General features: G+C 44.2%; 1 protein-coding gene across 1 annotated transcript in view; it reads right to left on the bottom strand.

Annotated features, from left to right (window-relative positions):
- Nucleotides 1-13,900, bottom strand: part of GADL1 (glutamate decarboxylase like 1) — a 358,673-nt gene that overhangs the window by 115,627 nt on the left and 229,146 nt on the right. Inside the window, exon 13 of the mRNA XM_069212001.1 lies at nucleotides 5,331-5,382. Coding sequence (XP_069068102.1) covers nucleotides 5,331-5,382 — 52 coding nt within the window. The remainder of the gene's footprint in view (nucleotides 1-5,330; nucleotides 5,383-13,900) is intronic.

The following is a 13,900-nucleotide window of genomic DNA, read 5'->3' as shown; positions in this document are numbered from 1 at the left end:
CATGGGTAGAGTGTGGATGTCCTGACACATTCCCAGATTTACCAACATAGGTAGACCCGGGAATGTGTCAGAACTGTGCACCTCCCCAGCAGAGGAGCAACAAGGAGAAATATCTATTTCTCCTCACTGTTTCGTCTTCCGAAGTGTGCTGAATTCTGCAACACACCTAGAAAGAGAAAAATGCCTCTGAGGATTGTTCTTCTGCTGGAAGGTGTCCCTTGCTGCACACAAAACAATCCTGCCTGCAATGCAGGCACGCTGCCAACGTGGTGCAAGGGTGCATGCATTGGTGGTAGGCAGCTGAAAGTGCCTACTAAAGGTACTAGGAAAGGACAAGAATGTGTTAAATAATCGTAAATACGGTGCGTTCCTGCCCTTTCACGCAGCACAGAGCAGCAAGATGGCTTGCTGTGTTGAGTGAATTTTTCATAAATATGGCCCTCAGTGAGAATTTGCTCCTCTATCTTGCTGCTCAGTGGCAGGCAGGTGAGTCAATTTTCATTATTCCTATTAATTTTCTGTTGTCTTTATTGCACTTATTTGGTTCAGTGCTGGTTTGGCGTGACCACATGCTCATATGGAAGGTGTGTTCTATAGACTGTTTCCCTGGACGGAAAACTCAAAATAGCTGTTGTTAGGTCTGCTGGGGACTCCAATTTGTTGCCTGACTCTGGAGGCCACACCGGAGTGCTGTGTCCTTGCGCACCTGGCATCAGTTCAGAAGAGAGGGTGACGATGAGCGTTTAGTCAGATGTGCATCCGGTTCCTTTTTTTAACCACTTGACTTCTGGGGCTTTGCCGCTCCCCCATGCTGAGCCCTTTTAGAGTGTTTGCAATAGCTTCCACTTAAACCTTAATAATCTTATTTCCACAAAAGGCATCCACGCTAAATGTATGTCCTGTTTTTCCAACATCCTGGGGATTCTAAAGGTAGCCAGGGATTGTATTTTCCATTAGGAGAACTGACAAAATAGTCCAATACATCTAAATTTAGTTTTTGGGGGAAAACATGATAAACAAGGGCTCTGCAAGAAAGTATATGTTTTTCTTCTAAAAATGGCATCAGAAAAGATTTACTGTGCTAGGATCACCATCTTACCAGCTATCCGAATGGGCAGCATTGTATTAAAAATCTTTTTGCCACAGCTTTTGCAGTTTTCTAAGAGGTAGTCCGTTTTTCCTAATTGTTGCGGTTTCAACCTACTTGCAGTTTGTGGTGGAAACAGAGGTGAAACTCATGGGTGATCCCAGAAAGCTATATATTTCTAAAAAGTATACAAACCTCTGAATTAATCAAGGGGTCATTTGTGTAGATATCTGAAGTTTTTCCCAAAGAAACTAATATTTGAAATAAATAAAATAATTAAAATTAGTATGGAAAACTAGCCATTTGTGATTAATACATTTTCATCTGTAATATTTTGTCACAATACCAGATTTACAAAAGGAACATACCTTTTTGTCCATCAGACCATTCTGGTCATATGATCCATCAAGGTTTTAAGCTTTTGCATAAACAAGCAAATCCCAGAGCTGCAGAAATGTGAGGAAAATGTCAGATTTTAAGCACAATCTGAAGATTGCAGGGTATTGTGAGTTAAATCTGTCATGAAATATATGCAGGGCACACCACCCTGGACTCCCCTGGATATCTGCTTTTCAAAAATGTCTGGGTTTGGTAGGTTTCACTAGGTGGCAACTAAGTCCAGGCCAAAAAACCACAGCAACCACTACTGTTGTTGCCTCCATATTACATTTTGAGGCCTTTTGTGTCATGGGTGCTGAGCCAAACCACACTAGTTTGCTAGTGTTTTTATCTGGAGAAGTGAGGAAACTCTTGGTGGCAGGAAATGTGTGCGTCCCTGAAGATGCCAGAAGTTGCCATTATACAAATGTGAGGGAAATGTGAGATTATAATAGAGGATTGAGGTTTCCAGGACATTTTGGGTAATATAATGTCATGGGAGTTACACAAGACACACCACCCTGGACTACCCTAGATGCCTCCTTTTCAAAAATATCTAGGTTCTGTAGGTTTCTTTGGCGGCAGCTGAGACCATCACAGAAATGTGAGTAAAATGCACGTTTTCTACCAAAGTTTGAGAAGATTTGAAGGTCATTGGGGCTAAGGAAACATAGTGTGATCCAAATACGGCCTCATCACTCTGGATATCTCTGGGTGTCATGTTTTCAGGAATTCCTGGGTTTAGCAGGATTCCTAGGCTGGTGGCTGAGCACGGGTCCCGAGAAGAGCAGCCATTCTACATGGCAAGTAAGAGGAACATTTTAATTCACCCCCATCTTCCCCGCTAGTCCAAACTACCCACAAAAGAATCCAGATTTCCTCTTGCTTGCAATGAGGATTGGGATGCTTTGCACTCCATGCAGGTAGAAAGACTGCTGGGGCTTTAGGAGTGGGGGGTAGGCCCAATGCCATTAGGCTACCCACACTGAAAATTCTTTTACTAAAACAAGAAAATGTATCCCTGATGTTTAGTGGACATTTTGACCCCTAGAACAAAATTGTATTAAACCGCCATTCAAGCCGAAGTGGGAAGGCAGAAAGACTGTTGGCCTTATTGTGGAGCATAGCCTAATGTCTGGGTGGGTAGCCCCTACCATTTTTCCCCAGGGGCAAATTATGGGTGAACCCTTAATCTGGGCAAATTTCCTATGTGCCATCACAGAGATGCAGATAGACTTTATTGCTCCTTCTGGGGTGGGAGCATGGCCCAATGCCAGCTTGTGCCACCCGTATTTTTTTCAGATACTATTTCCAAATCCCTGTTGCCTACTGGGATCTCTTTTTCCCCTAGGGGGCAAATTTGGGGAACCCTCCCAATTATCTTCTCAGGGGCAGAACGACAGAATTGGCCCCTTTAAGGTGGCTGAATGGTCCTGTGCCAGGTTGGGCTAACCACTGACCTTTTTTCACAAAAACAAATTCCCCAATGTCTAGGGGGCTTTATGCCTCCCGTTAGGGTGGAGATGTGGACAAATCCCCAAATCTCCTTCCAGGAGGGGGGTGGGGGCAGAAAGACTGTATTGCCCCAGTTTAAGTGGAGACATGGCTCTATGCCATAAAGGGCTACCAGCACCCATTTCTAATCCCTGGTATCTAATAGGCTTTTTCATCCAGAGGGGAAGATTGGAGACAACCGACAATCTGCCCCACGAGGGGAACAGAAAGACTATCCGACCTATCTGACCCTCTGTCACCCTGGTGGGGGGTGGTATAACGGGGGCAGACTCACAATCTGCCTTCCCAGTGGGGTCAGAAAATTAAATGGTTTCTTACCTGTAGAAGTAGTAATGCAGCTTGAAGAGTTTTCTGGTTTCACATGCTGTGTATTATTCTGCCATCTTTTGGTTGGGTCCAGAAAGTTGTGTTCTAGTCTTTTTTTTCCCTGGGGGGGCATCGTCAACCATCATTTGGTGCTTAGTCCCATCCTCTGTGGCTCCCTGGAAGTTCCTGTGCTTGGCTTCCATCTTCAGATTCTTTTTTTTCTTTCTCTTCTCCTTTTTATCACACCTGTTCGCTTCTTATACCATTTTTGGGGAGGTGGGTGGGTTTCATGTGAATTCAGAAAATTCTTCAAGCTGCAAAACTACTTCTACAGGTAGGAAACCATTTAGTTTTGCAGCACAAATCCTTTTCTGGATTCACTTGTTGTCAATTAGATTATACAGTGGTATCCCCTCCTTTGGGCTGGCTGTGGTGAAATGTGGATGAGTTGGCAAATAGGTGCTGTAGTACCTTCTGTCCTACTTGTGGTTCCTTGTTCATTTGAATGTCCACAGAGTAGTGTTTTGCAAAGATGTGTGGTGATGCCCCGGCCGCTGCAACACAGATCTCCTCAATAGGTATGTTTGCCAGGTAGCCCAGTGTGGCACCTTTCTTTCTGGTTGAGTGCACTCTGGGTTTGGTAGTTAGCTGCTTTCCGGCTTTGGCGTAGCAGATTTGGATAGGGGCAACAATCTATCTGCTGATAGTTGCCTTGGATACTGGTGAGCCCTTGTTTGCTTTGGAAAATGACAGAAAAAGCTGGTTTCCCTTGCAAAATGCTTTTGTCTCCTCTAAGTAGTACATTAGAGCCCTTCGGATGTCCAGAGTGTGGACAGGTCTCTCTGCTTGTGCATTTGGCTCCTGGAGAAAAGCCAGCAGGGGTATGCTTTGATTAACTTGGAACTGAATTATTACCTTTGGTAAGCACTGAGGGTTAGTTCTGAGGACCACTTTGTCCTTGTGTATCTGTAAGTAAGGTTCCTGTACCGTTAGTGCTTGCAGTTCGCTTACTCTGCAAAGCGATATGATTGTTATTAGGAAGGCTGTCTCTAGGGAGAGTGACTTTTGAATCCGATTTGTGCATGGGTTCAAATGGTTCTGCCATCGATTGTGTTAGCACAGTGTTCAAGTTCCACAATGGTGTTCGTGCTGATCTTGGTGGTGCCACTCTCTTTGATCATTCTAGGAATCTCTTTACTACTGTGGATGTAAAGAGGGCGACTCCTGATGTGCCCCTAGAGTATGTCACTATTTCTGCCAGATGTACCCTTAATGAAGCATAGGTGAGGCCACTGTCTAGCAGGTGGGCGAGGTATATTAGTACTGTGTTCTTGTGTGTCCTAGAGTCCATTTTATTGTTGACTGTGCACCAATAGATGTATCTCTTCCATTTTAGTCTGTAGCATTTCCATGTGCTTGGTTTCCTCACTTCCCTTAGGATTTCCATCATCCTTGTGGGGGAGTTGGTGTATGAACTTTTCAGGAGCCAAGCCACTAAGCTGAGTATGGTTGGTTCTTGGTGATAGACCTCCCCGCAATGTATTATCAGAAGATCCTTCACTGGTTTTAGTGAGATCATCTGTCCCCTGGACAGCTCCAGTAGGTCGGAGAACCAGGCTTGTCTTGTCCATTGTGGGGATATAAGGATGAGTTTGCTCCTTGAGTCTCTGGCTTTCTCCAGCACCCTGTGGATTAGAATGCTTTCTCCGCTGAGCATGCCTCAGTTTGACCTTGGCAGCATGTCTATCGATACATTGAGAGGCTATGAGACACTTTACACTTTCTTACACCTTTAGGAAGCTGAAATAATCCCTTTATTATGCTGCTGCAAAATCAGTCACATACTGATTCATGCAATTTCTCTACATTCATCGATTACAAATTATCTCACCATGTCAAACCCCAAAACCTTGCCAATTCCTTTGTGAACATGCTCAGCAGATGTACAATTTGAACACTCAAAACTTGAGACAGCTCCACGCCCAGCCAGTGCACCACCCAGACCTCGCTCCATTCACTTGTTCTTAAGTACCATGTGACTTACCTCCATAAGAAGCTGGAACCCTTCTCGTTTCTTAATTTCTCCCACTAGGTACCTAAAAACAGAGAATCAGGGTTACTTAAGTTCACAAGATACTGTAAAAGTAAACACGCTGTCGTAACATTTTAATCTTGAGAAATTAATCCCCATCCAAAGGTCTAATTGCAAAATATTGAAGTGATGCAATTCCAACAAATCATAGGGATTGAAAAAGTGACATCACACATTATTTTGCCCTTAGAGGTAGCAGGATGTGACATCATACAACCAGTGACCCCTTCACAATCTTCTATGAAAACTTGAGGTTAAAATCCATCCCGTGCGTAAACCCCTGTTGACGCATTGGGTTGGAATTATGAGTGGATACATATTTAATGGATCTGATAATCATCCGATGCGTTGACTCAACTATCGTTGAATTACAGCTGGTCAAACATGCAGAAATGTAACAGGAGACAACCATATCATGAGGATCCGCATGTTATTCTCCAACAATTTGTAATCTGTGGTGTATACTGCACTCAATAAAAAAACATACCCCGTAGTATCTTTATTTATCATGTGCGATAAATATCACCTATACTCATATTGTGTTCTCAAGTCCTGGTAAATACCAGGAAGGGAAGTTTTCTGGTCGAACCTGTACCCCACAAAAAAAGTTTGCAATATTTCACACTTACAAAATGTGCAGAATATCACAAATTTAATTTATTGGAAAGTTCACAAATGTTATGAGTTTCACCTACATAGTAAAATGTTGCACTCTGCCGAATTAGATATAGAAGACAAGTGCAGCCAAGACTGAGAAAGTCCCTGGTTTAAACACCGACCCCAGGTCCTTCACAATGTATTTTACTGTCTAGGGAAGGTACTGTCTAGCCATGGTTGGTGGCTCCATTGTTCTTGCCACCAAGCATGGTGAACAATGCAATATCAAAGCCCCGATTACTCATTCCAGGTTTGATATATCTTTTCAAACTCCTTGTTGGACCTGGAACGTGAGTGGGGCTCCTTCATGAAGGGTCGCCATAGGTGACCACCTAGGTGGCTTATGCATAGACTTTGTTCTGACAAACACCTATTAAGGTGGTACCAAGACGGCACGCAGGTCCCTTATTAACACAGGAACCATACAAACAGAAGCAGCAGCCAAATACCTGTTTCTAGATAAATTATCTCTCCACCTCTGGGAGCTATTTCCATTTAATGGACTGAAAATTTACATTTACGGTGACTGGGCTCCTAAGAAAGAGGATTGTTGGTGTCTAAGCCCACAATCCGAGCTAGTGGCGCCCAAATCTATGTCAAATCTACGAGCAGACAAAGGGGGTTATTACAACTTTGGAGGAGGTGTTACTCTGTCCCAAAAGTGACGGTAAAGTGACGGATATACCACCAGCCGTATTAAGAGTCCATTATATCCTATGGAACTCGTAATACGGCTGGTGGAATATCCGTCACAATTGGGACGGATTAACACCTCCTCCAAAGTTGTAATAACCCCCAAAGTCCAATTATTCAGGATAATAAGTGAAAATCTGAGAAATGTGTGGCAGCAATCATAAAAAAAACATATTATTGTTTTTTCGATCCAAAAACCTACATCAAACTGCACGTACTGTATTTATTTTCAGCATCTCTGAATGTTTAAAGAGCAAGCTAAGTGAAAGATGCAGGCTCTCTGTTCTCCTCGACACATCTCTCTTCAGAGCGATGTCAAGGTTCTTTTTTATATTCCCACAGCTCCCCCAGACTTTCTTTGTTTCATCTTCAGCTGATCCTTTTTGTCTAACAGCAGTTCTTGATGCGGTACTCTAGACATCCAGCACTGCAAATATGAGCATCAAAAGCTAAAGCAAATTCATCGAGGCATGGAAAGGGGCAGGCTGGTCAGAGACGCAGCACTAACAGCCTGGAACAAATCTGCATACCTGCGCACGCATTACCCTTATATCCCTCCCTCGCTTCAAATCATGACGCATGAGACCTCCCTGAATCCCTCAGACACCAATCCCAAGAAACACTGTCCAATAAAAGCCCCTCTTCCTCCATAACTCTTGTTTAGGGGCGAGCGCAAAGCCGTGTTGTAATCTCTCTTTGGGCTTGAAACCACGCCCATCTCAGGTCAGCGTCTTTCATTGGTTCGGGGGCTTGCCTTTTAAAATCTGCTTGCTTTCATTAGTGAAAGGCATGCACAAATCATGCTTTTTCCGGTGTTTAGCCTCCTCGAGCACTGCGACCAAGTACTGAAAACATACGAGGCTCTACGTGTTCCGTCTGGTTTCTGGACTACTTTTTCACTTTTTTCACATCGAGATCTCGCTGGGCAGAAGTTGAGCGCTTTGCATGCGTCGACCCTGTTACATAGTTAATTGCACTTTTGTTGGTTAGGTAGATAATTACACTTTTGCTGTTTACATGGATAATTGCACTTTTTCCGATAGGTTTCACTACGAGTGAACTTTTATTTCCCTTTGTGTGTCTGCTTTGCACTGATGGCGGCCGTCAGCTCGCTGATGAGAAACTTTTACTTTTCAGTTTAAATGGCAAGAAAATTCCAGTTAGTTATGTGAAAATGGTTTATTTTCATTCTCAATTATGTGGCAAGAAAAGTCCGGTTTGGAGTTTACAATGCTATTTGCTCTAGCTCAAGCAAGCACGCGACCAGTTGCATTGCAAATGCTTGTCTTTTTATGTCTCCCAGTTAGACACAGTCTGTCAACGGTGGCGGGGCCTCGTTGACCAATGAAATGCAACTTGTGAGATCGAGTGAGGAAGCTTACTGCGACACCGTGGCGTAACAAAACTTGTGGGGGCCTGCAAAATTAATGGAGGGCCCCTCCCCATGCTCCAGACCCAGTCAGAAGCTCTCAGCCAGGGGCCCACCAACTGTGCACAGTGCCAGAAGGGGCCCCCATGGGGTTTGAGGGCCATGCTGCACTGCAGAGGCTGCGGGGTCTATTGTTACTGCACTGCTGCAACATCATGCTCCTTGGATTCTAGTGCTCTTTAAGGGGCCTTGGGCCACGCTGAGCTGCAGAGGCTGCGGGGTCTATTGTTACTGCACTGCTGCAACATCATGCTCCTTGGATTCTAGTGCTCTTTAAGGGGCCTTGGGCCACACTGCACTGCAGAGGCTGCGGGGTCTATTATTACTGCACTGCTGCAACATTATGCTCCTTGGATTCTAGTGCTCTTTAAGGGGCCTTGGGCCACGCTGAGCTGCAGAGGCTGCGGGGTCTATTGTTACTGCACTGCTGCAACGTTATGCTCCTTGGATTCTAGTGCTCTTTAAGGGGCCTTGGGCCACGCTGCACTGCAGAGGCTGCGGGGTCTATTGTTACTGCACTGCTGCAACATCATGCTCCTTGGATTCTAGTGCTCTTTAAGGGGCCTTGGGCCACGCTGAGCTGCAGAGGCTGCGGGGTCTATTGTTACTGCACTGCTGCAACATCATGCTCCTTGGATTCTAGTGCTCTTTAAGGGGCCTTGGGCCACGCTGAGCTGCAGGTTCCCAATGGTGGTGGGATCAGTGGCTTAGCAGAGGACGCGTTGACGGTGTTGGACTGGGGTGAGGTTTCCTGGGCCAGGGGACTTAGCAGTCAGAGAGGAGTTGTGGGACATTATTTTGCCTGTCTCACACAATTTGAGTTTCAATCCTTTCCGTGTGTACGAAGGAAGGGAGGTCCTTTTCCTCAGTACATTAAACCATGTGCTATGGCTATGCCCTTCCATGGATATTTTAAGGACATGAACATGGGAGAATAGAAACATTTGGACAAGATAATGGTTCCTCACTTCGAATAAAAATTGTATTTGCTTGAGGGTGATGACGTTTTAACTCATAACATCAATGGGGATGCCATGTTAGCCAATTTGATTGGTAGTAACTTGATTCATCTGGAGGACTTTTCCCCTTCTGATGCCTTTGATAAAAAGGTTCTTTCAGGTCTAAAGACGATGTTTTCTGCAGTGAATCTGGCCCTGAAAGCTAGCATGTATGCAGCATATACTGCTCAGTCAGTAATCAAGGACTTTGACAAGCTGGCGGTAGCCATTCAGGAAGGACTCGAATGCTTGGAGCTACTAGCAGATATGAAATATTAAGCACGGTTGCTCGCTGACATTTCATGATCAAAATGACAGGAATGTCAGCTGGAGCACTGATTATGGCCAGAAGTAGCTTGTGGATGAGAGAATGGAAGGCGAAGATGGGTGAGAAATCTTCCTTTCGAACACTACTTTTTCAGGGCAACTCTGTGTTCAAAGAGCAGCTGTATTCCATGATTTCAAAAGCATTCAAGGACCACAGACATGCACTTCCATACAAGGGAAATCAGGATCCAAAACATTTTGGAACGAAAGGGCCTCAGCTTCTCCTTGAAAAGAGTATAAGTCATCTTTGTTCTGAAGAAAGAAATACCAAACAAAGTTATTTTACCCTAAAAAGGATGTGGGTAAGAAGGCTCCACCCAAAAAGATATTTTGACTATTACAGTTCATCCACGCCAAGGCTACTTGGTGGAATAATTCATCACTATTTGAAAAACTGGAAAAAGGATGTTTCAGGCGCCTGGGTTCTAGACGTCAAGAAGGATTATGCAATAGAGTTTCTGCAACATCCTCCTTCCACAGGAATAAGGATCACTCATCTTCCAAAAGTGGGTCCCAAATGTATTACTCTTCTGGAAGGAGTTGAATCTTTGTTAGAAAAAGCATGATTTCCAGAGTGTCCCAGGCACAGAGGGAAATGGTGGCGTACTCCATCGTTTTTCTGGTTCAGAAGTGTTCAGGGTCGTTCTGGCCTGTCCTAGATTTAAAATGGTTTCATTCCTGGATAAAATCAGTCCATTTTTAGATGGTAAATTTACATTCTATAATTCCTTAAATAAAGACAGGAGATTGGTTGACATCAATAGATTTAGAGGACACCTACTTGCATGTTCCCATCAGGAAATCACATCAAAAGTAACTACACTTCACAGTAGAGAATGACTATTTTCAGTTTCAGGTCCATTCCTTTGGCCTCAAGTCCTCTCCAAGAGTGTTCACCAAAGTTCTAACATCTCTGGTCGCTATTCTTCATGCAGAGGGAATTTTTGTCCACCTGTATTTCGATGATTGATTGATTGAGTGATGCAAGCTCCGCCTGAAAGGCTTTTGGTGTCCCATATGACAGCATTCTGGAAGTGCTCCAACCTCATGGGTTTCTAATAAACTGGGGCAATTCCAGTTTAAATCCAGCTCATGATTTGGTCTTTATAGGGGCATGTTTCCAAACTCTAGAGGGAAGGGTATGGTTGCCTTCCTGTCAGGTTCTCAAGGTCCTACATCACATTCTGGATTTGTGGACTGAACAATCTCCAAATGTTTCCCTGTTCATGAGCGTCCAGGGGAATCTGGCTTCAACAATTGTTCTTGTCCCATGGGTAAGGTTCCACCTACACATGTAGATGCCATGGATTCTGGAGAAGTAGGATCCAAGTTGTAAGGGTCTCTCACTCAGGACTTCTCTTTCTCAGCAAATGCAAAACAAGCTATCATGGTGGATGAGCTCTCCCAATCTAGAGGTTAGGGTTTCTCTAAATCCTCCTATTAAACGATAATCATGACAGATGCCAGCCAATCCAGATAGGGAGCATGGTTGGCCTGTCATCAGGTGAATTTGTCAGATCTCTACTAGAGGCCAAGAGATCTCCCAATTGGAGGGAGCTTCAGACAGTTTTTCAAGCTCTACTTTTTTTCAAGTCTCAGATCATAGGGGAGGCAGTGTTGATCCGCCCTGACAATATCATAGCAAATGCTTATATATACAAACGGGAGGGTACCAGATCAAGGGCACTCAACATGATTGCTCAAAGGATGTTCTCTTTGGTGCAAAACTGCCTCATTTCTTTAACAATAATAATAATAATTCATATTCTGGTGGCATCCAATCAGACCGGATGTTCTCAGCAGGGAACCTCCGTTTCAGTCATCACTGATCTTTTCTCTCCACACTAAGATGTTTGATCTGTTGACACAGTGTTGGGGGATTCCAATGTTGGATCTGTTTGCATCAGCAACCAATGCCAAAGTCGAGCTGTTTTGTTCAAGGCACAGCAACGCTTGGGCAATAGATGCCCTTTGTTGCCAATGGACAAAGAAGACTGTTGTATGCCTTCAATCAGTTTCCTCTTCTCAGATCATTTCCAGTGAGGTTGAGAAGGCAGCAAGCTCAAATAGTGTTGATTGCTACCCACTTGCCCAATTGGTTCCCTCTATTGATTGCTTTGAGGGTGTCACAAGGATGAAGCCTGACAATTGTCCCCTCTCCTCTCGAGTTTCCAGTCCTCAGGCAAGGAGTTCTGGAGAGTCTAGTGGGTACTCTCCAAACTTCTAGAAGGATGTCAACTTTGCAAGTATACAACAGACATTGTAAATCTTTTTTTCACAATGGTGTAAGAGGAGGGATTTGGAACCTACCTCTGTTAGTTTGATGTTGATTATGGATTTTTTGCAGTAGGGGTCAAGGCTAGGGTTTACAGTCAATACCCTTAGGGTTCAATGGGCAACTGTGTGGGCTTTCAGAATTCATTGGGGAAATCTGAGGGATGATGCAGGTCTACTTGCTAGACTATTAAAGAGCTTGGGGAATACATGTGCTAACTTGTTGAGGTAATTTCCTTCTGTGGATTTGAATCTAGTGTTGGGGGAATCAACAAAGTTTCCTTTTGAACCTTCAGATCTTGCTGATGTTCAATGCCTGACACTTAAACTCACACCTTTTGTCTTGTAAGGATCACTTCGGCAATGAGATTCAGGGGTTGAGGTGCTTTGTCCTGCGAAATCCCATTCTGTAGAATTTTTCACGATACAGTGGTTTTGGTTTTGGTTCCTTCTTTTGTTGGTTCCTCCTTTAGTTCTGAAGTTGTATTACTCCTTTCACAAAATCAAGACTTTATTTTCCCTGAGTTTTTTCCTTCACCTTCCTCTGATGAGGGTGCATTGTTTAGATGCTAGATGCTGGTAGGGTTCTCCTCATCTTTTTAATATAGCCTTAGAACCCGCCGTAGCGGGCTCTACTAGCTATTAAAGGCCTGCTCCCCGCGTTAAATGCCCGAGCCGAAGGGAGAGGGGCATTGTTCATATTCTTTTTAATAAATCCTGACTCTGTTTCTTTACCACTATCCGTTGTACATGTGCTTTGCTTGCTAACTCTCATCTGTAATGAAATCAAGTGAAGGAGGGACGTAAGTCTAATGCTTCTTTTACATACCAGTACTAACATTACTCTGAGTCCTACTCCTACCTTTAATTCAAACTCCCTCCAGCCCTCCTGGTGCAGAACAAGTGCATAGTGAGTTAGTTGTGAGCTTGGTTAAGGTAAAGAGGTACGATGGGGGATGGGCTTTTATTGTGTGGGGTTTCTTGGTACTGGTGTCTGGGGAGGCAGGGAGGACTCATCTGTATTGAATTATAATTAGGGAGTAGGACTCAGGGTATTACATTTACCGGTATACTATTACCAGTAAGAAATAGAAGCACAATAAAGTCATACATAGTTGCATTGCAATGAATTAAAAAAAAAATACAGGCCCAGATGAACAAGCTTTTCACAAAATTGGACGTTTAGCAAACGCAAAAAGACCTTTTTTAGTAAACACAAATTGCGATTCCGTAACATGTTTCTGACTCACAGTTTGCATACTGAATCGGTATTTGGAGGGGCGCGTTTAGGGCACCCCTCCAAGGGCTTGGACAGAGTTTGCCTCCTGTTCCCTGAAGCCTCAGGACAAAAAAGACTTCATCTCTACAAGAAGGACTCCTTGTGCGGCGAAATTCGACGCATAGCCTATCAGAAGCGATGCACAGCCTGCACTGCAGTGAAAATTTCACCACTAGCCAAACCGGAACAACGCAGCCTGACTTCACAACAAGAAGATCGACGCAGCGCCAGCGTAGCAATCATAAATTCGACGCACGGCCCACTGGATTGACGCACAGCCGAGCCGGAATGACAACGCCAGACTTGCAGAGAGGAATCGACGCAGCACCTGCCGTGCGGTGGACAATTTGACACAATGCCCACTGGATCGACGCAGCTCCTGTGACTTCATCCTGCCAGTGCAGGAAATCCACGCATCGTCCCCGGGGCATCTGAAAACCCAGCAACCTGAAGAGAATCCACAACCAAGCGCTGGAAATCGACGCACAGCCGTTCCTGCGTGAAAACTAAACGACGCATCGCAGTGTGCGGCCCGAGAAATCGACGCACACCCCTTTGTTTCCACGCTTCTTCTCCTCTGCAGTTCTTTGCAGAGATTTTTCACGCGAACCAGGTACTTTGTGTTTGAAAGAGACTTTGTTTGCTTCTAAAAGACTTAAGACACTTTATATCACTTTCAGTGATATCTCAAAATATACTTATTGCATTTTAATCATTTTGACCTGCATTTATCCAGATAAATATTATATATTTTTCTAAACACTGTGTGGTGTATTTTTGTGGTGCTATATGGTGTTATTGTATGATTTATTGCACAAATACTTTGCACATTGCTTTCTAAGTTAAGCCTGACTGCTCAGTGCCA

Source organism: Pleurodeles waltl, chromosome 10 (genome assembly GCF_031143425.1).
Source record: "Pleurodeles waltl isolate 20211129_DDA chromosome 10, aPleWal1.hap1.20221129, whole genome shotgun sequence".
Classification (NCBI taxonomy): domain Eukaryota; kingdom Metazoa; phylum Chordata; class Amphibia; order Caudata; family Salamandridae; genus Pleurodeles; species Pleurodeles waltl.
Note: the sequence above shows the minus strand (reverse complement) of the source record. Positions and strands in the feature narration are given on the sequence as shown.